Source organism: Gymnodraco acuticeps, unplaced genomic scaffold (genome assembly GCF_902827175.1).
Source record: "Gymnodraco acuticeps unplaced genomic scaffold, fGymAcu1.1, whole genome shotgun sequence".
Lineage (NCBI taxonomy): Eukaryota > Metazoa > Chordata > Actinopteri > Perciformes > Bathydraconidae > Gymnodraco > Gymnodraco acuticeps.
Genome location: NW_022990631.1, coordinates 212,080 through 239,746, shown reverse-complemented (window position 1 = coordinate 239,746; position 27,667 = coordinate 212,080). Strand labels below are relative to the sequence as shown.

The 27,667-nt window shown below is 41.1% G+C and overlaps 3 protein-coding genes across 5 annotated transcripts; 2 read left to right on the top strand and 1 right to left on the bottom strand.

Annotated features, from left to right (window-relative positions):
* The first annotated feature begins 491 nt into the window (after positions 1-491).
* smim19 (small integral membrane protein 19) lies at positions 492-4,297 on the top strand. The gene is made up of 3 exons (XM_034229179.1): positions 492-789; positions 3,427-3,551; positions 3,743-4,297. The coding sequence occupies exons 1-3, from the start codon at positions 656-658 to the stop codon at positions 3,799-3,801; spliced, it is 318 nt and encodes a 105-aa protein (XP_034085070.1). The 5' UTR covers positions 492-655; the 3' UTR covers positions 3,802-4,297.
* Positions 4,298-6,239: 1,942 nt separating this feature from the next.
* pld7 (phospholipase D family, member 7) lies at positions 6,240-17,089 on the bottom strand. Its single transcript, XM_034229183.1, is given in 13 exon segments — positions 6,240-7,028; positions 7,716-7,815; positions 7,900-8,065; positions 9,115-9,254; positions 9,763-9,966; positions 10,106-10,233; positions 10,793-10,907; positions 10,984-11,170; positions 12,022-12,146; positions 12,148-12,207; positions 12,389-13,313; positions 15,539-15,652; positions 16,700-17,089. Coding segments are annotated over 11 exon segments (1,953 nt in total). The 5' UTR covers positions 12,923-13,313; positions 15,539-15,652; positions 16,700-17,089; the 3' UTR covers positions 6,240-6,834.
* Positions 17,090-17,097: 8 nt separating this feature from the next.
* Positions 17,098-24,184, top strand: gpr137 (G protein-coupled receptor 137). 3 transcript variants are annotated; one of them, XR_004570308.1, is made up of 8 exons: positions 17,098-17,243; positions 18,360-18,833; positions 19,614-19,663; positions 19,750-19,987; positions 20,516-20,665; positions 20,970-21,095; positions 21,206-21,685; positions 23,373-23,447. XR_004570308.1 is itself a non-coding variant. In XM_034229181.1 (8 exons), exons 2-8 carry the CDS (start codon positions 18,453-18,455, stop codon positions 21,569-21,571), a joined length of 1,092 nt encoding a protein of 363 aa, XP_034085072.1. In that variant the 5' UTR covers positions 17,098-17,243; positions 18,360-18,452; the 3' UTR covers positions 21,572-24,184. The 3 variants fall into 3 exon arrangements, 2 of the variants coding, with proteins under 2 accessions (XP_034085072.1, XP_034085071.1); XM_034229181.1 differs by having other exon boundaries at positions 21,206-21,321; positions 21,541-24,184; XM_034229180.1 differs by having other exon boundaries at positions 17,099-17,243; positions 21,206-21,321; positions 23,373-24,184.
* Positions 24,185-27,667: the final 3,483 nt, after the last annotated feature.

Sequence of the window (27,667 nt, the reverse complement as noted above, 5' to 3'; positions counted from 1 at the left end):
GAAATTGTGTTCTTATGAAATACAAATATATAATAAATCTTCCACCTCATTAACACGCTGGCTCAGGTAATCAGAAGCGAACTTGATAGATGCTAGACGCTAACCGTGATCCTCAACTGTGAACGGGACTTGGTCAAATTAAGTTTTGAGTAGGCTAAAATAAGTTTTGAAATCTCCTGCTAACGCCTCCTGATGCTCGTCCAGTATCAAAGGGATGGCCTCAACTGTTAAGCTAGATGCCGCTGCAGTCATACTTTTTGTCCCTCTTTGAAGCCAAAGTAATTTATGAAGTGAAGCAATTTAGTTGTACAATTGAGGGGTTATGGGTGAATATATGAAAAGTAAGCAGGAGCGCCAGCACGTTACTTCCACTCCATGCCGTCCCAAATCGGAAGTGTCGAAGAAATACGTTTTAAAATAATAATTGTTGTGTTCATGCTGCAGTTCACACTTTGGACAGCGGAGGGAAACAACGTGCCCTGCAGCGTGCGAGCTACCCGGAAACAGAAAAAGACGAAGAAGGCGGATGTGGCGTTGTGTTTACGCCGTTAACACTCAGAGCATCCTTGGTTGAGTGATAGAGATAATAAAGCGGCATTAGAAGTATTTCTGTTTCACATTTACTGCATCATTTGGGAGTAGCTGCTGTATTTCCATGGGGGGTCACGGGGGTGTGGGGAACGAGCCCGAGACCATTGACTACTCTGTGCACGAAGCCTGGAATGAGGCCACCAATGTTTACCTGCTGGTGATCCTGGTCAGCTTCGGCCTGCTCATGTACGCCAGAAAGTAAGACAGTCTGCACCTGCTTTCAACTATTCCCTGTGTCGCTGGGTTTATAATATGTAAATGGTAACAAGACGAACAGTTCATTTGTATAGTTCAGTCAGACTGTTGTCCCTTCGGTTCTTATCTAAAATATTACATTTCAGGCCAGACTCGATTGAACATGTTTGTATTTTGATGTTTCCTTGTTTGCATGAAAAGATAAATGTATTTTCTGGCATTGATTTAACAGTATATGTTTATATTGGTGTAATTTGGTTAATTCGGCATGCATAAAACCCTCCAAACTTGATGCATTATCATTTGAAGTCGATTTTTATCAGTGATTAGTTTATCATTAGATTAGTACTGTCCAGTGGCGGTGTTACCGAATAAGATGTGGGCCGAACAACTGGTGATATTCTATAACGGTATAGGCAGACGTATCAGAGGCGTGGCCTTTGTCGAATAACCAGGAAATACACATTTCGATCGCTTCTTCTGTCGTTTACATACATATTGAGAGACAGCAAGCGCATTTCGTGGCATCTGCAGGCAGTGGCAAGTACTTCCGGCATATGCCACAGAGGCCGCTACTCTGTGGTATCTGTGGCAAGTACTTCCGGCGTATGCCACAGATGCCACAACTTGCCGAGGCATCTGCCGCTGCTCAATGGGAGTTGCCACAAGATGCCAGAGTAAGAGAAGGTTTACTGTAGCTGCCACTCGCCTTCCGTGGCAAATGCTGCTATTTAAACCCGTATTTATCGTGTAAAATGTCGCTGTTTAGGCATGACTTTATCGAACTGGCGAAGTCTCTCCCCTTCCGGTGGACCTCCATGGGACCTTATTTCCGAAAAAATATGTATTGAAGTCAATGGAGAGAGAAAGATTATCTTTCGATCCCGTTTGAATTGTGCCACGAATTACACATATGATGTTTGTCAATTTAAAAGATCATTTTGCCAGTAAAAAAAATAAAAGTGTCGTAAAACTGTGAAGTAACACATTTTTGTGTGTGAAACGCTCAATGAACTACATCTCGCACCACACACCAAGACGGCCGTCACGTTGGCACATTTCACTTCTTTCTTTCAGAAAAGTATTAAAAGAGGTGAAAATCACTACAAGTCTGGGCATGTTGAGAGCTGTACATACACAAAAGGGGAGTTAGTCGGTTCCGTAAGAGCCAGCATGCGGGACCGGGATTCTGGGATTTGTAGTCTTTCTAGTTGCGTATTTTTCATAGTCTTATATATAGTTTTACGACAAACTGTGACTTTTTTGACATGGAAATTATTTTTTAAGTTTGACAAACATCATATGTGTAATTCGTGGCACAATTCCAACGGGATCGAAAGATAATCTTTCTCTCTCCATTTACTTCAATGCATCATTTTTCCGAAATAAGGTCCCATGGACCAGAAGTTGATGGGCGTGACTTCGCCACTCTATTTACATCGATACAACATTACGTGTTGATAGAAATCAACACGTAATGAAATAAGACCCCATGGTTTGATTATTGATAGGTGTGTGTGCTGTTCATTTTGACACACAGAACAATGGGGACTATCCACCCTTATCCACAATGTAAAGTAATTCTCAGCCTCTCCCCTCTTCTCTCTGTGAGGAGCAGCAGGTTCAGCTTTCAGAACAAAAAAACAAAAATGGCATTCATTTTTTTTTAAAAATATGTCGTGTTGTAATAGATTTATTTATTTTTCTTCTCAAGAGAGTACCAGAATGTGTATTTTATGTTAGTAGTTCAAAAAATCTCCTGCGGGAGGATCCCCCCAGACCCCCCTGCAGGGGTTGGGTTTTCAGCATGCCAACTCTTTCACCTGTGGGTAAATTGCAGGATTGGCTCCAGGTCGCCCTTTTTATTTACTACAAGACAAATGTGCCTTTGTATTTCATACAGTTCAATTTGGATTGAGACAGGGAAATAATCTAAACCTCACGCGTGGCGTTTCACTGTCAAGGGGGCGATATAGCGTGTATGTAATTACATTGCAAATACTGACTTGAGCCCCACCACTGTATGGGTTAGCCCTACCACAGATTACCCAACAAAAATACTCTGGCGCCGCCACTGGTACTGTCAGAAATAAATGGTGATATTATGTTTAAGTCAGAGCAGTCTCCCTTCACGTCTTAAAGGTCCCATTTCTACTGATCATAATTCCATTGTTGAGGTATACTAAAATACATTTATACTGTGCAATTTTCCAAACTCACATTGCTTTCTCACACAGTATCTCTGTATAGTATGTGTATTCACTCTCTGTCCTAAACGGCTTGTTAGAGCTCCTGTTCAAATGTACACCAGACTCCATTGAGCATTAGAAAATAAATGGTTTGATTATAAGTCACAGAGTTCTCCGTTTGCATCTTATATCTCAAAATATTCAAATGTACACCGTTGACCGTTTTGGTAATTGAATGTAATTCCTTGGTAACATTTAAATACACTTGCATTATGTGACACAGCTTAGTAGCCTACTGCAAATATGTACTGCTGTCTTCTGGTGAATTCGGCTTTCATATAATCCTCCAAACATAATGTATTTTTAATTCAATTTCAACTTCTGTCAGAAAAGAAATAATGTTAATCTGGATGAGCATTATGCATTCTCATGCTTTCTCACTGACACTCAGAAACAAGAGGAAGATCATGCGTATCTTCGCCCTGCCTCCCACCGTTGGCAGCAGCCCGGAGCCAAACTTCTACGACAGCCTGCAGAAGGTCCGCCTGCGGCAGCAACTGGAGATGTACTCTATGGGTAAGCATCAGGGTAGATCTGCAGGACAAAATCCATAACAGATAAGGATTTCAACCCAATTGTTATCGGTTCATGTGTCAATGCGGTCCTGTTAACACCCTATTACTGACTTTTCTGAGGTTTAATTGGATCATGTTGACATTTTGGGTTATCTGGACGTTCATTTAAATGTTTTCTGTCTTGTCTTTTAGCTAGAAAATTTGATCAGCAGCAAGGCCAGACGGACAGTGTGCAGCTCTCCATGGAATGATATCAGGAAGAGACTCATCGCTTTCTGTCAGAGTAAACACTCCTGCGTCTGCGAGCCCTCGGGGGCGTTAATAGGAAAGGATTTCGATGACTGACATGATCAGAGATGGCTGAAAAGCGGCTGCTACTGCCATTCTGATGGCTTCTGGTTTGCTCCTTTTCCTCAAGTGTCTTCATTCCCCTTCTGTTGTCTCCTTTCCGTGTGTTAGGCATTGAGAAGGCACATCTGGGTTTATGAAGAAGCAGCAGAGACTCTAACCTTGATTGACGAATGATGAACCTGTAACTGAAGCAGATTTAATAAAGATACTTTCTGTATCGCATGAGATTTATAAAAAACATATGTTTTTCTTTTGCACATTAGAGATTATTTTAAACTAACATAGGTTGTAGTTGGTTTCCATTGTTTTTTGTTACTTCTATTAAATGTTTTGCATCAACTGCATAGTAAAGTAAACATTTTGAAATGTGAAAATAAAATGGCACACAAACTAACAGCAGCTGAGTCAGCAAATGCTTGGATTAACACAATCTTCTGGGGGGGCTTACCCGGACCCCCCTAGAGCAGTGGTTCCCAACCTGGGGGGCGCGCCAAAGATCGCAGGGGGTGCGCTAGGCCTCAGATGATTTGAGGCCAAATATTATATATATATAATATTTAGACTTCCAACAGGAGTCATGGGAACCCCTGCTCTAGGAGACACACATGTGGAACCAGGGTGGGTGAGACAAGCAATGCAGTTATATAAGGTAAAACGGGGGAAAGTTACATATACAGCAGAATTGTGTCCTATTTACACAAAATCAGAATCAAAATAAACAAAACCAAAAAAAGAATTATTGCAGTTGGGGAATATCCTCCATATGTGAAACCCATTTAGCCCAGTATTGGTCAAATGTTCCACTACAAAGTCTTAAGGAGAAGGTCATTTTCTCCATATCGAATATGCCCCTACAATCACTATCCATTGTCCTTTAGTTGGGGGCTCATTCACAAGCCATTTTTTTGTTATTTCTTTTTTGCAGGCAACAATTAATATTTTAAGGAGGTATTGTGGTACTTGTCCCTCACGTTAAATCAGGTGGTATATTACCTAAATATATTGTGCCAAAGCTATTATCCATCTCAAAGCCCAATATTGAGTTTATTTCTGTTATGATTTCCAGCCAGAAGGGTTGGATCTTTTGGACAACTCCAAAATATGTGGAAGTGACCCATTATATTATCACATTGCCTCCAGCAATGTCCTGATTCTGGTCTGCTATTCTGATGATATATTCTCTTTGGAGCGAGAACAAATCTGATTATATTCTTCCATGCAAATTCTCTCCATTGGCCGGAGCTGGAGGTAGAGGATTGTATTCTCCAAATGTTTGACCAGTCTTCCCGTTAAAGTTATATCTGCCTCAACCTCCCATTTGGCTTTAACATATAAAGTAGAGTGATTCTTGTAAAGTTGTACACAGGAGTATATCCTAGACACCAGTTCCTTCTGAGTGCTACCTTTGTATGCACCGATAAAAAGGTCAATCAAGTTCGGACCGTTGCTTTCAGTAATCTTAATATTGTTATTAAATTGATGCCTAAACTGTAACCCCCTGATCCCACCGGAAGCGTCTGCGCTGCGGCCTCCTCCTGCGTCATAACTCACCAGGCGCGTTTTCAAAACGTTGCGGAAGCGGAGCGTCGTGTTGTTGGATGAACGTTCCACTTCCTGCCTGCGCCGCGCTGCGCCGCGTCAAAAATAGGATTCATCCTATATTTTAGAAATTCCTTGCGGCGAGGAGCTTCTGGGACGCTTCGAGCCGCGGCGCAGCGCGTCTGGTGGATTTAGCACCCATTGACTAGAGTGGCCGCGATCGCTAAAAACGCCGCAGACGCTCCTGGTGGGATTAGGGGGTAAGTATCTGTAGAAATCCTGTTTATCTAAATTGTGGGTTACAGTCAGACGTTGGAAGCTTTCCCAGCCGGAATGAGTAGCAATTAGGGAATACGTTGTAATGCCTCTCTGGATCCATTTTTTTAAATCTCCAATCCAACTGAGCTGGCTTAAAATTGTTGTCAAATGATACCCATTTTAATAGCCTTGCGCTTTTTCCAGTTTTAGGTTTTTGCATTCTTTAAACCATATATTTAGAGGAACCAGTGTCCAACAACTTAGTTTCTCCAAGTGTGTGCTCATGGAGGTTTTATCACCCAATATGGACTGAAGGGTATATCCAATACTGTGTCCTCTTTAAGTACAGTGTCTCATGGCTGCTAGCATGGCTCTACACTCAGTTAATTAATCACAAGCATATCTGTGGACAATCTTGAATGACCAGATAATTATTTCTGGCAGGATACATTGCGTTTTTCAAACAAAATGTCTGCACTTTTGGCACCACAAGCAGATTTCCATCTAGTTCCATTATATTCGAGAAAGCATATTGAAGCTCTCCAATTCCAACCAAGGAGGTTTTATTTAGACTGAAAATCCAGTAAGCTGCTGAGTCAGGAACACAAACAGGATTTGAAGCGTAATACAATGACCCTGGTGATGAAGTAAACAGGCATTTTCAACAGACCAGAAAAAGCGTCAAAAGAACTAAGAATGCTCTCTTATTTAAGTAAACTATTTTCTGTTTGGTTCTTACATATTCAACTAACTGAAAAAGACAGTATTTACAAGAATTTACTAATTAAGGCTTACACATAATCATTAACAGCTCAAATAGCGTTAACATGGCCGTTTTTGTATGCATCTCTATATACCCTGCATAGGATTACTAAAGCTTGGCACCCGCATTTTAAGAAGGATAATATACAGAATGCTCCAGGCATGAAATAAAGTGTACAAAGCGAGAACCATCAGCGCAATATACAACATAACACGTCTTCAAATATAAAAAAATGCAACTATATACAAAAATTAGGCAGCAAGTTGCGAAATAAAATAAGAGTTCATTCCCGCGGTACAGCTAGAGGATTCTTCATAAAGTTCAAGCAGCAGGAGCAGGCGAGATGCGATGTGCTTTATTAGAGGACACAGCGTCAGTGCCGGCAGACGTCCAGGTCGTCCACATAGAGAGGGCGGGCGTAGTCTGACAGCCAGTCTCTGAGGAACAGCTCCTCCGCCTGCGCTTGGAGCGTCTCCTGCCCCTCCTTCACCTCGGAGCCCGTCTGGTTCACCACCAGGCCGACCCCCGCCGTCTGCGTGAAGTAGTCCTCCGACCAGTTAGAGGTGCCTGGGGACACAAACAGACACATCAGTAAGCATGGCGGTCACAGGAACTACTAACACTCATTTGTTCCCAGCTTCTGTAAAATAAATAAAATCATATTTAAAAGTATATTTTTTGGGAGAGAAGCATTGAAAACAGGTTAAAATAAACCTACAACACTGGAAATACTTCAAAAATAAAAGTTAAATGACTTGGCATGAGTTAGGGTTTTTCTTTCTGAACCAAGGTTATAATAGTTTTTCATTTTAAATGACAGTTTTATACTTTTATTTTTGACTTAAATGTCAGTTTTGTTTTAGTTTAGTGAAAATGTTCTAAGAAGGATTTCATTTGTATTCAATTAGTGTATGTTGTTTACTGTCTGTATCTGTATTCATTTATATTTCTAACTTTTAAGTTGAGTTCAAGCAGCAGGAGTTTAGGAAAAAAAAATGTCACTGCTTGATTCCGTTTGCAACAATAACCCTGCTCTGATCCAAGCATCATGTTTTAGAAGCAAATTATATATTTATTTGAATGAAATATTGTCTGTGAAATAAATAGTTTGTATTTTCATATAATTAAGGTGGAGTAGAAGTATAAAGTAACGTTAAGTGAAACCACCGTAAACATCTTAAAACTACAGAAAAAAAAGGAATTCACAGCATCTCCTATATACTATGCCATATTTAACAAGTGTTAACATCGTACCTATATACACCACTCTGTCAGTAACCATGTACTTGGCGTGATTGACTCGTGCGAAGGGGATCTTCATCTGCTTCGCTGTAGAAGGCACTGTGAAGATTTTCTGCACGGAAACCAAACAGCAGAAGTTTAACATACATCACGTTCTGTTAAGGGCTGCGTCATTATGTAGGACAACTCAACCCACCATGTCAACGTTGCATTTGACTGGGGGCCTGTTGAGCAGCAGCAGGGACTGCAGGAAGGGGAACATGGCGGAGGGGGAGTGCTTCCAGCAGCTGACCAGCAGGTGGACCTGCACGCCTCTGGTGCACGCCGCCGAGCGCAGCGCCGAGTCGATGGCCGGCCAGAACCTGAGAGAGGGAGGACAACACACACTTTGATAAACACTGTCGATATCAAACAGTCTGTGGTGCTAGTGGGCTACACCCAAGGAGAGGAAAGGATCTCATTGTACCTGTATAATGACAATAAAGGATTCTATTCTATAATGCCTTTGAACTAGAAAGCTTTAAAAAAAAAGTATTTATCTAACCTTTATTTAACCAGATAAAAAGCATTGAGATAAAATCTCATTTTCAATGCTGACCTGGCCAAGAAGGCAGCAACGTTACACATTTGTACACATAACAGACATAAAATACAGAGAACACAACTAAGTAAACAAAAATGAAAAGCAGTCACTACTACTAAATCAGTAGCTGCTCCGTCAGCCAATCAGGGTCCAGTGTTGTGACTGTTGATTCATTAAATACTCTTAACTAATCTTTACAAAGTTTCATGGATTGCATTCTTTGTTACTGTCATACCTGAATCTTTATTTAAGTAACTCAACATATAGAGTGGTGCAGTGATGTCTTTTTTTTTTTATTTAAAGGACGAACAGGAAGTTAGCATCGCAGGGGCTTCTTCGGCAAGAAGTCAATGGGAATTTTCCATTGGATTTGAGCTCATAGCGAAAAGAAATACTGTAATCTGTGGCTAACACCACTTTTATAGAAGTTGATGCCTAAATGCTAATGCTAGAAGTCAAAAGCTAACGTTAGGCTAAAAACAAACTACACAACAACACCACTAAGCTAAAGGCGGATAATGATTGGCGTGATGACGTTTAGTTGTCTCATTTAGCCACTTATTGGCAACCGTTTTATGACACACAAAGACTTTGGACATTGACAGTGGAGTATTTACTAACTTATTTTATGTTATAGAACAAAACGTGAAACTTGATTAAGCTTGTGTTAACCAAAGAGCTTATTTCAGGTGTCCACAAGTGTTAACATGCTAACTCATTTTTGGGTTTTAGGACTCATTCCTGCACCAATTATTGAGATGGAGATTTACTAGATCTAGGAATCTATTGGTGTCCTGTCTGGGATTGTTGAGTTGAGGGTAACGTCACCTGAGTGGCTCTGAGAACTGGGACAGAGGAAGGTAGTCCATGACGGAGATGTGAATGAATGTGTGGGCGTCGTCGATGACGGACAGGATGGTGGAGAGATCGTCTGAGCGGCCGCGCGCTGAGATCTGCGGGGGGGCGCTCTGCAGGAAACAGATAGAACAGAGCAGGTGAGAATCATTGGAGCAACCAGCGAGAGGACGTCGCTACTGGGGAAACAAAGACCCTTACAACAAGTTTCACTGAATAAAGTCTGTGTATAACTGACTGCTGCTTATTTTGCTCCGGATTGACAATATTTTTTGTTTCAATGTTATTATATAGTTCAAAATTATTCAAAAACGGAAAAAAATTGTATGTATTTCCCATTCTGACAAATGAATGCTTAAAAAGGGGATACCACGTCATACAGGCGAACAAAAAAAAAACGCACCTTAACTTTGATTAAAATTACAGATTTGATTGGGTTTGAAAATTGTCGTCAATACGTTAGAATAAAACTCGTAAAAAATGAAATGGGACATTCATTTGGGTATACAGTATTTTGTATACCCAGCTCTATAAAAAACATATGAATCCTTGTAAATTAAACTAAAACCCAAAAGTATGATTTCAGTTGTTTCCCTCTCTTCAGGAGGCCTCTGAACTTACAGACAGGTAGACCTGAGCCGGCACGCCATTGAACATGAGGTGCAGGGGGTTCTGGGAGCTGGACAGGGCGGAGAAACGAGCGGGCCAGTAGGGCGGCAGGGAGCCGTTGTTCAACCCTCCGATGCTCCGGTACACCCCGAAGATCCTGAAGGCGTCCTGAGCCAGGCAGCTGCAGTCCTCCACCCACAGTCCCACCTCCTTCACCTGCTCAACAGGAAACAGTCACTCTGTCACTCACATACTACTGCTGTGGATGAACCTCAAACCAACTCTAACATGTTAGAACGACAATAGCGTTGATACTCCAGATTACTTCAGCAACTACACGTCTACTGTGATTTACCTGACTCAGAGAGCGCCAGTCCATGTTGGCGCTGCCCAGGTAGAAATGCTTCTGATCCACCACCAGCAGCTTGGTGTGGACGATGCCTCCGGTCACAGCCTTCAGGTCCACCTCTCTCACTTCTGCACCTGAACACAAAACAAACCATACACATGATCACTAATCTCTGCAGAAAAAAAATAATCATTCCTTTTAATTATTATTTTTTAAACAAGAAATCCAGTATAATATTTATTTATTAATGTTTTAATTTAATTGTATATTTTATTCGATCTTAATTAATATCTTATTTTAATATAAATGCATTTATTTGTATATCTTTTAATTGCACCTTCTTATGTTCATTTGAATAGTTTAATTTAATCTTCTATTTGACATTTTACTTTAACTGATGTTTATACTCAAACATATTTACTTATTTTAACTCTAAAAAGGAGCAACAATCCCATTTCACCCCAGGATAAATAAAGTACTCTGATTGTGAATTAGATAAAGAAATATTGTACATGTATACATTTTGCAAACAAAATGAAAGTGATTTAAAATAAATAGAAGGATCCCCCATTACACAAATGGTGAAATCATTATATTAAAAAATGCCAGTTATGACAAAGCTCTGATGCGTCCCTGTCCAGCTGTGGTTCATGGTGCAACACAATGATCTCCATGTTGTTGGGGATGATGTACCTGTAGCAGCCAACTCTGCCGTATCCTCAGTGGAGGTCTGTGGGGCGTTGACGGCCATCTGAAGCTTCACACCTTTGGATTCAAGTAGTTTCAGTTTCTCAAACACCATTCTCCCCTGCAAAATATGTGGAAATGATGTTACACACATTAGAGGGTGAAATAAATACAGCAACATTCATTAGGGGCGTGGCGCTGAACTCACCTGAGAGTCAGTGGCGTCTGGGACCCTCGCTGCCTCGCAGGCTGAAGTAGAACGCAGCGATATCGACAGAGCTGTTAGCTTTGTCCAGCAGGTGCAGCCAGCTGTCTGCGATGCTCCGCCCGGACGGGGGGGAGTACGGGTAGAGACCCTCAGGGATGCTCTCAACCAGCCGCACCCTGAACACGGGGGAAAGAATCTGTCTTAAACTAGTAGAGATGCTAAACTTTAAAGTTTGACAGGTTTATAATGATTTAGCTTTGGCCCAAAGGTCAGCTTCCAAACAGCAAAATGGACAGTCATTGTGTACGGAAGCCCTGAGAGGCCAGTAGGAACAAAGTTATTATTTGGGATCTAAATGGATTCCTCTGCTGTGTTTATGTCTGAATAACAGATTGATAAGAAACATGTTTGACAATAAAAACAAGTAGCATAAAATAAATTGGACTACACTGAAATAATCTACAACTATTTTGACTATTGATTCATTTCCAAAGTAATGTTTTTGTGCAAAATTGACCCAAAAGGCTTTCTTAAAAGTATGTAAACGTTTATGCTTTGTTTAATATCATTAAAGTGTATATATATATATATAAATATAAAAATATATATGTCATTAGCTGCAGCCCTACTTTGAAACAAGTATGTGAAATTTTTTTTTTTAAAGGGTGATTTTTCGAATGTACTCTTTTGTCAGGTGATTTTTTTGTTAGCGTCCTTAATATTTTGCTGCCGTTATACTCTTTCAACTGTTCCTAAGTACTAAAGAATTTAAATCATATTTGAAAAAATAAAATGGGTCTCCAAAATCTTTTCTCTCTCACTTGCCTCTCAAGGCTTCCGTAGAGCGGTGCAGACATACGCAGATATCTTGGTAAAAAAAAGGGGAACAATCACAAAGATTTCTCTTTTGGGATAAGTGTGTCTTGAGGTTTCAAAAGGATACATTTTACAAATTCAACACTACTTTGGTCAAAGAGGGTGGCTCATTTTCGGTGATAGACGAACAATTAGCCTGATTGTGTCTTACCGACAGTCAGTGCTGCAGGGCTCTGGAACCAGCAAGCCCTCCATCCAGTGTAGCTCCACCTGAGCCGTGAGCTGGGCCACGGACAAGGGGAGCCCGTAGTGCCACACATGCTGACCCAGCCCCCCCGACAAGCAGCAAGAGGGTGGGCAGGAAGCAGAAGAGGGCAAAACTGCAGCCTCCTGAGCTCTACAAAACAAGACATTGTGAAAGTTACGTGCAAAGTTATGATCGCAGCTTTTGTCAGGAGACTGGAAAACAGCTGAGGGCTGCGTTGCATACCACAGCTGTTACTGCAGGGTGTGGTGGAATTCCTTTTTGTGTGACTAAGACCACCGAGACAACAGTGTGACTGATCTTTTCTACCCACCTTAGTCGACTTGGTAGATTCCGCAGGTTTCTCTGGTGCTGCAGGAGAGGTCGCTTCATCAACGTTGAAGCTTTTCTCAGACTTGGTTATAAGAGGTTCATAATGCTCCTTCATTTCCTCTTCATCATCATGGTCCTCTGACTTTCCCTCTGCTGAATCATCCTCACATTCAGCTTCTGATGAAGATTTACTGTCCTTCAATTCGAGCGGGTTCTTCAGTTGTATTTCCCATGGCGGTTGTTCGTCCATGATCGCCGCCACATCGCTGACCTTGGTTGTGTGAAGTTCGTCTTCAGACTGCTTGGTGTCTCCATAGGCATTGAGAGTGATCCAGCTTTCAACCGCTACGTCACACTTTTCTTTAGTGTGTTCCAAAGGCTTTTGTCCAATGGGGCCCTGGTCTGGCAGCTGAGAATCGGGGGCATCTAGTACGTTATCGGCTCCTTTTTCAAGCGTTTGGCTCTGGTCTTCCTCTGGTAGATGCTGCTCCGAGCCTTGCTGCAGTCTGAGGGCAGGCCTGGGGCTCACAATCATGGAAGAGTATTGCCCAGACTCATAGAGGCTCTTGGGAGTGGTAGTAACGGGACTATGGGCAAATGTGGTGGAAGGTTCCGCTTCAAAGCCGATCTTGGGGGTCTGCACTGACGGTAAAGGGAGCGCTTTTTCGGTTAGCTTGGACTTCAAGGCCTCTGCGCCCCCGCTCCCAGATTTCTCCAGAGGCTGAGCTACGTGGACAGGGAGATCTTTTTTGGGAACATGCAGCTCCGGGGTTGGGAGTGCGCCGCTGGGTCGTTTTTGGAAAGTGGGGATCCGGGGAGACGAGTTTCCCACCTTTTCGGTTCATGTCTTCTCTCTCTTCAAGCTCTCTACTTGCCTTGTCCTCAGCCCCAATACGATCTAGCACGACGCTACAATACTTAAATTCCTGTGGAAGACATTACTAAATTAGAAAAAACATCATGTGTGCAGCTAATTTGAATAACTAACATCTACAGCACCTCTTACACACAAGTGAAATGACTTTAAACCCATTTTGACAGCCTAAGTAGCACTAAACACTCGAAACGGCTTTCTAAAAGCTAGCAGTTAAACAGTCATTTGCAAACTCCTTGTTATTGTTCAACAACAATACCATAACACTGTATTACCTGCAGAGGCTCCGAAGCACTGTGGTAGCCACTCCTATTCAAATGAGCTCTCCTGTCCTGTCCTGTCACAGACTGTTTATCATTTCTACATATTTGTTTATGAATGACACATGGGTATCACCATGGCTACAACATATTTGAACTTTACATTCTGATGCACATTCAATTTGCTTTGAGTTTAATTCAATCACTTGTATACACTAATATCCAATGGCAACGTCCTTCCAAAGTAGATTCCAAAGTGTTTGAAATGAGTTTTCTCTTTTGTAAAAACGTTTACTGTTTTTTTTTAAATTGATTTTGTTATTAAATCATAAGTCTTTAGGGAATTAGGGAAATGTACACATATGTGTAGAAAAAACAAGAAAATACAGGTTATTTAGTTCCTAAGAGGAAAATAAGAAGCATTTTAAAAATAACATACTAACTAGGGTTGGGCTATCAATACAAAAGAATCAGAACTTTAACAGGACACATTTCTGTAGCTGCTGCATTCATTTTACAACTTTTGTAGTCCTTACATTAAATAATAATACTAATGCCTTTTAATTATATATTTTTGATTTCAGTCCCTTCCTCTCCAATGTTTGTATGTTGTACTTGTTATTTTCTGGAATGCCACAGAAGACATTTTTACATGTCACGTTGTTAAACCCCAGGTGTAAATGATTAATGGTGGATTCCATTGAGTTCATGCTGGCTCGGTGTCACACGGTCACACTTCAATAGAGCTGAGCCATTGTTAGTGTTATCAGTAACACCTGTGCTTTCCCTACTATGGCAACATGTCTGCAGATAGAGCACAACGACGTATATAGGGTTTGAGGCAAATATCAAAACATGCCAATAGTCATTCTTTATTTCTTTTTTAAATGATCCTTCAGATTAGATTTTGATACGATCACCAAATGGGACATTTTTTTCAACTACTGAAGGGGAATCAATGCAATTTAAACATTGGTTTTAGGTTACCTCAAACACATTTTTGCTTTTATAAGTGTACTGAATAATCTGCCTGCCTGTTCACTGATACAGATATATCTGTAGTGCGTTAATATTGGTTAATATTATATATGTCATTTTAGCTCTTTATGACAACTACTCCTGAAAGTGTCTTTATAAAAATATACACTTAAAGCCTGACTGTTTTAATGACAGGCCGTGATTGTAAGAAATGGCATATTTGTTGGCATACAAGCAAAAATCTGGGTTTCTACACATTTTGGCAAATGGACATACATTAATATTATATGACTTTCTCATTACTTTAGGTACATTTTTTATGATTAGTCAATCTGTGAAGTTATGATACATATAGTGGTAGGTATAAATAAGTGTTTTTAAAAAATCTAATTTAAAACAGCTAGCAGTCAGACATTGACAATGTAACCAATTTATACTTAAAGGAAAATATCGTGACGTACATATACTGTATTGTATTCCTGTTCAAATGTAAATAATAAAATGGCTGCTAAAGTGTAATTGTTTTTAGGTGTCATTCCAAACTAGAAATAACTCATTTCAAACTGAAATAAATTCAAATTTCAGGGATTCTTTAAATGTAAATGTATACAAACATTAAGACAATAAACCCCAAAATAATGAACTGTACAAAATCATCTAGTCCATGTTTATCCATTGAGTATTTATTTCTTTGCCTTCTTTGTATTGTTTTGAAGGCTGACTTTGTATGTAGACGTTTTATCTACAGTTTATTGGGGCTTGATATATATTTACCTTTTTGTTCACATATTAGTCATGTCTATATGGGTTCCCCTGTTAATATGCAAATAGCAAGCACGTAGGCTAAATATATAAATGAGCTTTGCTGCTGTACTACTGACGGCTAAATGAGATTAGGACACTTCCCCACTAGCCTGCCAATATATCCTGTTGAGGATTACATGCAGCTGCGCACACTAGCTTTTCCGGCCTTTAGAAAACATCTAACAGCGAGAGGTGCGTTTGTTTGGGGGTTTTTGTGAGGTGAATTATACACTACCGTTAGATGGGCTTCCTCAGCAGTTTCCTCCTCCAGCTCTGCAGGGGGACTTTGAAGTGTCTCCTCCATCCTTATGATCTGGACAGACTCAGAGTCTGACTCAGAGCCTGACTCCTGATGGGACAAGAAGACACATTATATTCACAGTAAACAAAGAGGAAGCAATGTTATAAAGCATATACACAATGGACAGAGGTGGAAGACGTTTTCATATCTTGTACTTTAGTAAAAGTAGAAGTACCAGAGTGTAGGAATACTCTGTTAAATGTAAAAGTCCTGCATTCAAAATGTTACTCAAGTAAAAGTTCAAAAGTATCAGCATCAAAATATACTTAAAGTACCAAAAGTAAAAGTACTCATTAAGCAGATTGGCCCATTTTCTCATAATATTATTTATATGTTTTGATTATAATGATTGATCATGAAAGTGTTCTCAAAGCTGGTAAAGGAGCAGCTAGTTTGAATGACTTTGTATACTGCAGGGTAGCTGGTGGATTTACTCCAGGTGGAACCAATTATATTTAATGCCTGATTTAAGTGTTGGTTATATATTTCACATCATTAACCCAAATCTGCAAAGTAACTTAAGTAAATGATTAACCTTAGAATTGTAGTGGGATAGAAGTACAAAGTATTATAATAATTATATTACTAGTATCTTCATGTACTTAAGTAGTGTACTTGAAAAGTAAAGTTACTTTACAGCACATACAATGGAAAATGTAAAGAAATATTAAGCTGTTGTTTATCAATATTCAAGAGTAAGAAAGTAATATAAATTAAAGACCAACATTTCGTCATTTTCTTTAAATAAAACCACCGTCATCAGCATAGAGGAAACAACTTACCATGATGCAGTGATTTAAAGCAGGGCGCAGTGGTTCACACTCACGGTGCAGTTATTAGCTCCCTACAGTATTGCTAACCGGCTAAGCAAACATTACATACGTCAAAGTGTTAGAAGCAGTAAATGTACGTCACTTTAAGGTAGTCTTCTGTCTATATTCTCCTTCCTGTACTGTTTCTCTCGGGTTAGCTAACGCTGCCGTTGACGTTATCGAGGAGCTACGTGGCTGAAGTGTTCAGCAGTAGCAGTAGCAGCAGCGGAGGAGGAAGAGGAGGAAGAGGAGGCGGAAAAGCTGAGTAATACAAAATACCCACCTCGTACGTAGTGCTCCCGTGCGGGCGGGCCGACCTTCTCGGAGTTACCGGGTCTGTGTCCTGGAACTCTGTGTCCTGGGGCTCTTCCTCACTCTCCTCTCCCTCACTCTCCTCTACCTCACCCACCTCTCCCTCACTCACCTCTACCTCTACCTCACTCACTTTAGCGGGAGCGAGGGATTTCCGTGTCCGCAGCACCATTGGCATCTTTGTTGACACGGGATTAACGGTAATGCGTCTGTTGAGAGCCCACTTTAGTAAATATAGAGGTATTGTAAATAAAAGTTGCATGGGACACCTTACAGTGCTAAATAAACATATTTATCAGACACTTATAGTCACTCTTACCGTTTAATTAGATATGAATGCCCCGTGCGATCAGTAAACAACGACTTAAAGAAACCGCGATTTCCTGTGACTGCTGATTGGCGGTTGGGGGTTGGATTCAAAATACTGGCTCCACCCATCTGACGTCACGCAGAGCACACAACACGGAAGCGAAGGATTACCGTCGCCCGCTGCTGACCCTGCTCCCGTCAAAAAGGTCTGTTGTTTTTGTTAAATGAGTACTGACAGCCTATACATATGGTGTGTTTGTTTGGGATAAAGCAAAGAATAGTTGAGCGACGGTATGAAATAGTTGACATTCATTCTGACGTTAGTTAAGTTAGTTTCAGTTAGCTTAGCCGCTGTTGTCTAGCAGCCCAGGCGGAGCAGCAGGAGCGGTTATTTATTTTATTAAGAGATTTTTTCTCTGGGTAACTGAGTCTCAAAGGTCACTGAAAACTACACAGGGGACATGACAATCTGTACATTATCAGGACATCCAATAGTGCCACAAATATGACATAACTAGAGTTTGAAATGTTGATAAATATGTCGAACATTAGAGAGAATCTGTGGGCTTTCTGTATCTGACATGTTAAATGAATGTTGATATAAAAGTGTATATATTCCTGTCCTGTAAGAGGTGGGATCAACAGCCACCATAATGTGACTGTTGTATTGTTATTTAAAAGGAATCGGATCACTGTTTAAATCAATGTACTGTAAAGGCTGACACGGCTGGAACAAATATGTATCATGGGATTGTTGTTACAAGTGTTGTGAACACTTCTAGTGTACTAAATAAGTATGATATTGAAAGTTACCCATACTACGATTTATATCAATATTGAAAATCAATCAACAGAGCACTGCTTTCTTTTCATAATGTGCTACACCCCTGCCCAATCCATGCATCAAATAAGACTGTAATAAGGTTAACTTCACCTTAATTAAATGGCAATGTTGAAATAAATCACAATATTAGATATACATAATTGTATGACTATAGCACATTTTTGGAAATTCAAAGTAGTAACAGTTAACACACATTAAAAGATCAAATAGCAAGGGAAAACAACGGTCTTGTTTATGTTTGTATATCAATTTAGTTATGAATCGGTTATTTTTCGTGAGAATCATAAAGAAATACAGTGTAAAGGAAAAACAATAATCACAATCATGTGAAATTATTCTCAAAAACTAAAACATTGCCCTCAAAATAATATGGCGTCATGTTGTATATCGTCCAATCATAGTGTTATCAAGTTCTCGTTGTCCCTCCGTCTGGCGCTCAGTGTTCTGCTCTTGCTGACCTCTGGGGATCTTCTTCCAGGTCTCCCATGTGCACCGATGTGTCTGACAGGGGAAGGTTTGCCACTTGTTCTGTGACGATGATGAACACTTAGTTAGTCCTATCAGTACTCCAATGGAAGCTCCAGTCACAGCTCCGCCCCCCCCTAACTCCTCCACCCAGCCCGCGCCCATCCCCCTGCGCCCGGCAGTGGCCCCGTCGGTGCAGCTGGGCTTCACCATCCTCTATACCTCTCTGTACGCCGGACTCTTCCTGGTGGTGTACGCCCAGCTGTGGCGCCTCTACCTGTACAGACACAAGAGATGGAGCTACCAGAGCGTCTTCCTGTTCCTCTGCCTGCTGTGGGCGGCCCTCCGCACCACCCTCTTCTCCTTCTACTTCTGTAACGCTCTGGAGGCCAACCACCTGCCTGCGGCCGCGTACTGGCTGCTCTACTGCTCCCCCGTCTGCCTGCAGTTCTTCACCCTCAGCCTCATCAACCTGTACTTCACTCAGGTAAGAAAAGCTACGATGCACCAGGGAAACGCTGATGGACTGGAATCTATAGAAAATAGTTGTAAAGCATTTTTAAAAGTACTGCTTTTTTGCAGCAATCGAGAAAATTAAAGGTATTCACTTTATTGTGAAAGAAATATATATGTTTGTTTTTTTAAACTAGAATTGTTGTGATTAATAGATCCCAAAACATTTGTTCAAACACCAAATATGTCCCCGATTCTGTTTTGTAATTGTGTTAGCTCTTATTTAACGTCATTGTGAATGAATTTTCCCTGTGGACTAATAGTTAGACCAAACTCTCTTAGCTCACAGAAATGTATAATACAATTGTAAAAATCATGGTCTGACACAACCATTACATTTTAAGTTACATTTTTTTTAAATGTTTATGATGAGTAAATAGGTGAAAGCAAAAGAGTTTCAAAGTCTAACATACTAACATCATTCATTTCTCTTACAGTATTGTGTGGGCCTTTTTCGGGGCGGGGTCAACATTATTTAAGCGGTGACACATGTAGATTTTCAAAATCACGGATGTTGACTCACGTTCTTTGGGGCTATACATTTGTTTTTATTCCTGAGTGTGAAGGATTCGACTATAGGTATTTTGCTGACGGCGCCACTTCCTGTTTTATAAGAGTTTTTTACGTGTCCTAATCTCTCAAAACGGAGAGAAAACTGTACATAAACGATGTATGGCAGGTGGCATTGTAACAAATAGTTAACGTCGATTATTTTTGTTTACATACTGTTGCTTTTTTCTCTCTTGTACCACAGGTGTTACTCAAAGTGAGAGAGACGTACAGCTCAGACGTGGACAGAGGAATGTAAGTTTCCCCCTGCATTAGAAAGTCAAAAGCCCTTTTCCTTTGGAATACTAAAGAAGTACTAATCTGTTCCCTGTCTTCCTCAGATGGCTGGCGCGCTGCATGTACGGTGCGATGAGCGCTCTCTTCTTCTGCGTGAACGTGGTCTGTGCGGCTCTCAGGGACGGGGGGGATGGAGGGTCTGGGGAGCGGACCTGGAATCTGGTCCTGGTTCGAGTCCTGGTCAACGACTCGCTCTTCATCCTGGACGCGGTGCTGCTGGCCGCTCTGCTGATGCTGCTGGCCCGCCACTCACACTCCACCAACCCCTACCTGATCAGCAAGGTGTGCTAACGGCATGCTTTGGAAAAGATACCGGATCCAAAGATTTCTGTTTTTAGAAAATGCTAGAATACATTTAAGTTAAAGGGGCACTCCACTTGTTTTCATTGGTACAGGCAAATACACTATTGTGCACAATATTGGAGAACTGATAACAACAAAATAGGTTCTCAAAATAAAAATAAGGGATGAGAAAAACAATGCAATGAGAGGAAAATTAAATATCTAAATTAGTTCATAATTCAATAAATAATATACAAAAATAATTTAACAAATCTTAAAGAAAAATGAAAAAGAAATCAGTAGGATGCTGCTTTTAAACACATTTGTACCAGTATAAATACATTTATGAATTGTGTATTAAAACAATAAAAAATAAATCATTTTTATTAATTAAAAAAATGTATAACACAGTACAATTGTAATCACTGGATGCCGTTTTTAAACATAATTATACTTTTTATGTTGAAATCAAAATTCCACATTAAGTACCAGAAATAGGGTCCTACCTGGTGTGTTTCTCCCCCCCAGGGCACCACGGTGTGTCGTACAGCTGCACTGGGAGCAGCGGTGATCTTATTGTTCTCCAGTCGAGCCTGCTACAACCTGACGGTGCTCATCCTGTCTCAGAGCCAGCGGGTGGAGTCCTTCAACTTCGACTGGTACAACGTCTCCGACCAGGTGAGCGTCTAAACATTAGAGGCAGAGCCAGTACACAGTAATGTTTCTCAATGCTTTAAGAATGGCCTGCAAACACTGCTCGATAACTGTGTGTGTGTGTGTGTGTGTGTGTGTGTGTGTGTGTGTGTGTGTGTGGTGTGTGTGGTGTGTGTGTGTGTGTGTGTGTGTGTGTGTGTGTGTGTGTGTGTGTGTGTGTGTGTGTGTGTGTGTGTGTGTGTGTGTGTGTGTGTGTGTGTGTGTGTGTGTGTGTGTGTGTGTGTGTGTGTGTGTGTGTGTGTGTGTGTGTGTGTGTGTGTGTGTGTAGGCTGACCTGCGCAGTGAGCTGGGCGACGCAGGCTACCTGGCCTTCGGTGCCATCCTCTTCATCTGGGAGCTGCTCCCCACCGGCCTCCTCATCCTCATCCTCAGAGTGCGCCGGCCCGCTCAAGAGGTAGAGAGCACCTCGGACAGAAACTGAACTTTATGTCAACTAAGTAAAGACATTTCCGTGCTGAAGCGTTGTAAATGCTCTCAATATGTGTTTTTCTTCTGTTTTCACAGAGCAGCAGCATGGCCGTCAACAACAGGGTCTTACCTCGACCGTATTTCTTTGACGACCCTCAAGGTAGCGATGAGGATGCTCCGATGCCGTGGGCACGCGCCTCCCACCCACAGAGGTCAATATACAGAGAGTTATACCTACCTATATATCTACTTTTGATATGTACGTTATGAATTAAATGTATGCCTACCATTCAGAATTGAAATCCTTTAGAGTTTGAGTTATCTTTTCCTATCTAAATGCTAGGGTGATTTTATTTTTTCCAGTCATGTGTATGTCAGTGATCAACATGTTTTGATGCTGCTGCTTTTTATTCTTCTGTGCTGCAAACCAGGAAAAGACCAAGCATCAGAGGGCAAACATGAGAAAATAGTAGTAACTACATTTCTGAATCCAGGGCTAACTAAGACACCAGAGACCACTTTGGATATTGTTACTGCGCAAAGGAAAAGTGTATGTGTATATGTGGGTATACATATGTGAGTATATGGGTACAAGTATTACTGTTACTATTCTTTATTCCCTTATCTATAAATGTTCTTTTAATATTATCTTCTACATTACTTTACTTTTACCTATACATGTATCTATTTTATTTAGTTAGTTATTTAATTTACTAGCTAGGACCGGGAGGGGGGGAAAGGGGAAAAATAAATAAAAATATTGACTGTATAAATGTAAACTCATTGTGCCTGACTCAATACAAAAAATATTTAAAAAAAGAAAGCTAAGGGGGAAGCTAGGTTTATTTTTCAGAAACAAATCCTGTTTCTCGCTTGAGGCCAGGAAAAGGCTCTGTGACCTTTTTACCTGTGCTGGACTATGGTGATCTGATCTATATGAATGCACCTGCCCATTACCTGCACAAGTAAGATGCTGCCTATCACAGTGCACTGAGATTTGTTACTAACTGTACAGCACTTACACATTACTGTACCCTGTATACCAAGGCAGGTTTGCCATCACGTACTGTACGGAGGCTCAGTCACTGGTACATGTTCATATATAAAGCCATGTTGGGTAAACTCCCATCTTACATCTGCTCTCTGATCACACAGAGAGTTGCAAGCAGCTATTCTCTGAGATTACATGATGTAAAAAAGCTTTTATGTGCGCAGCTCCTCTTGCTTGGAACAGTCTTCAAAAAGATTTGAAACTGAGCAAATTGGTTCCACTGCCTGTTTTTAAAGCTTGGATAGATGCAATGATACTTGATACTGTTGGTACTTGTCAATGTCTCTAGGTATGTATATGCAACCCTGTAAATACGATGTCCTTTATTGTTTTCTGTTGTTTTCTGTTGATGTTGTAACCTACCTGCTGCCATGTTGGGCAGGTCTCCCTTGAAAAAGAGATCGATGATCTCAATGGGACCACCTGGTTAAATACAGGTTTGAAGGAAAAAGGGCTATAGATGGAAAGCCTGACAGAATACAATGCAGGAATTTGTGCTGTGATGGACATGGGATAACAAATGGTGGTTTCAGTGAGTTTCAATCATGGTTGTATAAAGATAACTGGATACAGCGTTGGGGGCAGGGCACCGTTCACTCGCAGGAAAAATGCTCAGAGGCTCATTAAGGCAAAAACGGAGCGACTGTAGATTAAGAAAGTACACGGATTGGCAGACACTTGGGCCAATACAGTATGCACAATGGAGTTTTCCTTTAAGCCCCGCCTCCTATCTCCCTCTCTCGGCTCAGTCAGATGAATGGAGAGAGGAAAAAACTCTGGATTCGGCTTTTAGCGATTTTTTAACTTTTAGAACATATTGATTTCAATAAGGGCTATAAACGTGTTCGTACTGGGTGGTCGATTTAGCTAAAGAGAATGATATGCAGATTTACAGAGATCTCCTTCCCAATGTAAGTCAATGGGGAAAAGTGTTGTGATGAATTGACACAGAAGTTGTTGTACCATCAGTTGGCCGCTATGAAAATTAGCTTCAACGGCCCGCACACTTCCTGGGAGCTTGGTTTCAACGAGGACATTTCTGTCGTTGAGAATCCCTACTTCTATCTCACACTTGTAAAACAAAAGTTGTATTATACGAGCTCAGGTTGAGTTTCCAAAATATGAGAAGGACCCCTCAAATCATGCCCGAGCTAATAGATGTGTAATCAGTTTGTGCGTTTATGTGACTTGTGTTTCTTCTCACTGTTCCAGCTGGTACGGATCAGAGAGCGCTCCTCTCCTGTTCGCCAGCAAACCTCCAGACCAGAGCCACCAGCACCATTCCTTCTACTCCACCCCCCAGAACTGACCCCCACCTCCAGAATCTACCCAGACTCCTCTCCACCATCCGGGTCAGCGTGTCCTCCAGCACAGGCCACACACAGCCAGCAGCCCCCCCCCCCCCCCCGTGAACTCCTCTTGCACTGAGATCCTCAGGAACTCATCCGACAAACAGAGAAAAAGCACCTTGTAGATTTTTAACAGAGAATATATTGACATTCTTTCTCGGCTCAAAGGGAACAAACTGGGTGGGAGACGCCATGACCGACAGATATTGTGCTCAGTAAACGTGTGGTTTACAATGGGTTCGCTTATAGATGATACGTTCTTGTTCGATTGTTTTTGTAACTAGCTCTTACAATCCCGAAAAATTGCACATTTAGCTTCTATAGCATTCCTTAAAATGAATGCACATAAAGTAGTTTATAAGCTTGGTGACAACCACTGGAAATAATTATAAATGTCTTTTGACAATGTTTCATTATGATTCCACATCAGCAGGTTGACTTGTTATGTACATTTAGCAATTATTTTTTAATTTTTTAAGTTAATATCCTTCCCTGTATGATTGTATATTAGTTTGAAAGTTTAAGTTATTTTATATCTGCACTTCAATCAAATGTTATTTTACTTCATGTTTACTGGAAAGAGGCTTCCTCATAGCGAGTCACTGTCATGTGATTACCGCATGATTGATATTTGACTGTGTAAACAACAGACCAATAAAGAAACTTTAAAGAGTTTGTTCAGCCTTTTGTTAAGCACAAAACATACATGGAGAAAAGTACTGGTTACATTTTTTACCTTATTTAATACATTCAAAAATGTGTCGTGCAATTTGTTTTTGAAGTTGTATCCATTGCCGAACTTTAAAATAAAATGTCTACGGTGTAAAGACAAAAATAAAATGAAGTTCGGCAGTGGATAAAATTACAAAAACAATCAGGCATGTCTTGACAAACTATATTTTGAAATAAATAACTCTTTATGTACAGTTCTATAATTTCTGCATAATTTCCTAATCATTTCCCCTAAAAGAAGGATTTCATTTGGTAATAAATAAACAGGGAAATAATTTGCTTGTTACACAAAAGCCAGCTGAAAATAAAACATCATTTAACTATTTATTCTTCAATGAATACTGAATCAAATGTAGTTTGGTTTTCAGAGAGCTTTTCTTCTAAGGACATTTTTATCTCCCCTTCTTGGGACTTCCTGGGAAATGACTCTTGACAGATTTGTAAGCATGGAAGCCGTACTTTAAGGGATAGTTCAGATGTTCTGAGGCGGGCGGGGTTGTATGAGGTACTTCATATTCATGTATATCCTACAGCAGATGATGGTCGGCTCGACATGCCCCAAGTTTGGAGAAACAGAACTAACAGCAGGAAGCTGAGCAAAGTACTGCTCTAGATGGTGGCAGCAAAAAAACACATTTTAACCACCTAAATAGAGGACCATCTAAAAAATCCATTAAAGGTGGGGTAGGTAATTTTGGAGAAACCAGTTTGAGTGCACAAGAATTTGAAAATACAAAGCCGGAAAAAATCTGCCACTTCCTTACAGAGCCCCTCCTCCAACACACACGAACGCGCACATGACCAATGAGGGCACGATGGAAGGCTGACAGGCAGGTAGGCCATCCAGTTATTTTAGCCGGGCCGGCTAAAATGATTGGTCGTGCTTTTTACAGTACTACGGCTTCCACAGATGACATTTTGTTATGGATTTTTTGTCAAAGCATTTAATGTATTCATTGCTATCGGGATGTTAAGAGCATTCCATGGAATATAACAAGTGTTTCTGAAGTGAATTACCTACCCCACCTTTAAGTGTTTGCTTTATTTAGATTATCGCTTTACTTTGTTGTAAGACAACCCTTTCAGATGCAAAGCTAAAGTCGTTATCTGTGCTCTCTTCAAACCCACCAGACTCCATTAACAGACATTTTCCTGGTATCATGTGACCTCGTAAAACACAGGAGTTGCTTATCTACCTCTTGTTTGCACATGTGAGACTTTGGTATTTAAAAGGTTAGTTCATATTTACCAAAATCACACACTAGCGGGAACTAACTCAGTAGAGGCGACAGTAGACCAGCAACTCCAGTGTCCTGTGAGATAAAATGATGTCTCCGTGCTTTAAAGGGGAAAAATGCAAAATGCACTTTTGTACGTCTTTTATACATGAATATGTGTCCCCGGTGTTCCAGGGAACTCACCAAGTGTCAGAAAACACAACCGTCTCTATTTTCCTCCATATCCAAATCTAAAAAAAAGGGGCTGCAACGGATCTGATAAAAACTGATCCAGATTTGAACACTGTCCTGACGTCAGGACGGTGGTGCTACGGCTATTGGGCCAACTCTCCACCTATCAGGGGAATGAGAGGTTGGGCCACGGCCGGCGCGCTGGAGACGCTGTAGTACATATGCCAGGCCTGTAATGGCGCGTTTCCACTGCAGCGGGTAGCTCGCTTTAAGCGTGCCGAGCCGTGCGGGGCCCGTTTTTGGTTGCGTTTCCACTTGGCCTAGTTTTGGCCCGGGGCTACTTTCTCACCTTTTTTCTGGCCCGACTAAATCGTGGTTCTAGGGCCAGGAACAACCAGGCTGAGTCGGGCTGAGTATGCTAAACTAGAGAGAGAATCGCTGGCAAGGGGGCTACAACTACAACAAGATGAACATATTTGACCGTGAATTAATTGTAATACACGTTTCAAAATGATGCCGAAGTAACAACATACTGATACCGGTTAGTAAAAACCATGAATTCATGCTTTGACAAGTCTGCAGACAGACGGCAGGCGAAAAACCCTTTTAAAATGCGTGTTTTCTAAATGTAGCTTGGCTAAGCTAACGTTATATATGCTCCGACCGTCCACACTCACAACAACGGCCTATACAGACATAAATAAACCAGCGACTGTATTCGCCATGACACAGGCAGTCTGTGGTTTGTACTTGTTTAACTTTTGTCAAGTTTCTGAACAGATATGAAGAGCTGTGAGCTCTGAGTGCTAAGAGCTAACGGCTGTGTTGTTTTTCTGGGGCTCTCATTGAAGATGACGTCACGGCTCCGCCTACACTGCGTTACTATAGTAACTGCCCCAGTTCCTAAACTGTAATGGAAACGCAGCATTAAAGTGAGCTGGGCCTAATAAGGCCTAACCAAACCGAACGAGGCCTGCAGTGGAAACGCGCCATAAGTGGCGCTGTAGTCTGTCACAAAAGCAGCGAAGAAGACTTGCCGCGCATGGTTTCCATGGTTGCCATTCTGTTTATTCTCCGCTGTGGTTCTTTTTCTCCCTCCCCGAGGCAAGCGTTTGCTCCCGCTGCTGTAATTCAAGCACTGTAATTCTCTCCGGTTAGTCCACCAGCAGATGACAAACATCCACCTCTCCGCCTCTTCCAAGGAACGAGGGGACCGTGCGGCAGAGTTTCAGTTAGACCGTTAACAGTTTAAATCTTCCGGACAACATTTGAAAAGTGCCGGTCAAAGGTATTCTTTGTTATTTATTGAGTTTTAAAACAAATGAATAACGACTCTATATAATAATATAATAAAACACGGAGGACGGAGATCTATTTTTCTCCCCCTCTTCTGACTTGATCAGAGCACGCTCCCCTCTCCTGCAGGGGGGCGTGGTCAGCTGCAGCTCACAGAAGCAAAAACAGGGCTGGAGAACAGCAAATGGAGCGAAATGAGGCATGGCTAAAATGCATGTTCTGTTTGGTATTTTGAAAACAGAAACATATAAATATACCTTATATAGGTATGGCCCTACAATATATCATTTAAATATAGCATGATAGGTGTCCTTTAAATGTGGGGTAGGTAAGTTTGAGAAACCGGCTCGAGATACACTTTGTTATATTCCATGGAATGCTCTTAACATCCGGACAGCAATGAATATCTTAAGTGCTTTGACAAAAAATCTATAAAAAAACCGTCATCTGTGGAAGCCGTAGTACTGTAAAAAGCACGACCAATCATTTTAGCCGGCCCGGCTAAAGTAACTGGATGGCCTATCAGCCTTCCATCTGTGCACATTACAAACATATCTCGTGCCCTCATTGGTCATGTGCGCGTTCGTGTGTGTTGGAGGAGGGGCTCTGTAAGGAAGTGGCAGATTTTTTCCGGCTGTGTATTTTCAAATTCTTGCGCACTCGAGCTGGTTTCCCCGAAATTACCTACCCCACCTTTAATGTTCAAAAAGCTCCTTATTTT

Bases quoted from the DNA above. Each gene is read 5' to 3' on its own strand.
- gpr137 (XM_034229180.1), top strand. From the start codon at position 18,453: ATGGAAGCTCCAGTCACAGCTCCGCCCCCCCCTAACTCCTCCACCCAG. The intron at 19,988-20,515 runs GTGTGCTAACGG...TCTCCCCCCCAG, and splicing joins ACCCCTACCTGATCAGCAAG to GGCACCACGGTGTGTCGTAC. The intron at 20,666-20,969 runs GTGAGCGTCTAA...GTGTGTGTGTAG, and splicing joins GGTACAACGTCTCCGACCAG to GCTGACCTGCGCAGTGAGCT.
- smim19 (XM_034229179.1), top strand. From the start codon at position 656: ATGGGGGGTCACGGGGGTGTGGGGAACGAGCCCGAGACCATTGACTAC. The intron at 790-3,426 runs GTAAGACAGTCT...ACTGACACTCAG, and splicing joins CTGCTCATGTACGCCAGAAA to AAACAAGAGGAAGATCATGC. The intron at 3,552-3,742 runs GTAAGCATCAGG...CTTGTCTTTTAG, and splicing joins ACTGGAGATGTACTCTATGG to CTAGAAAATTTGATCAGCAG.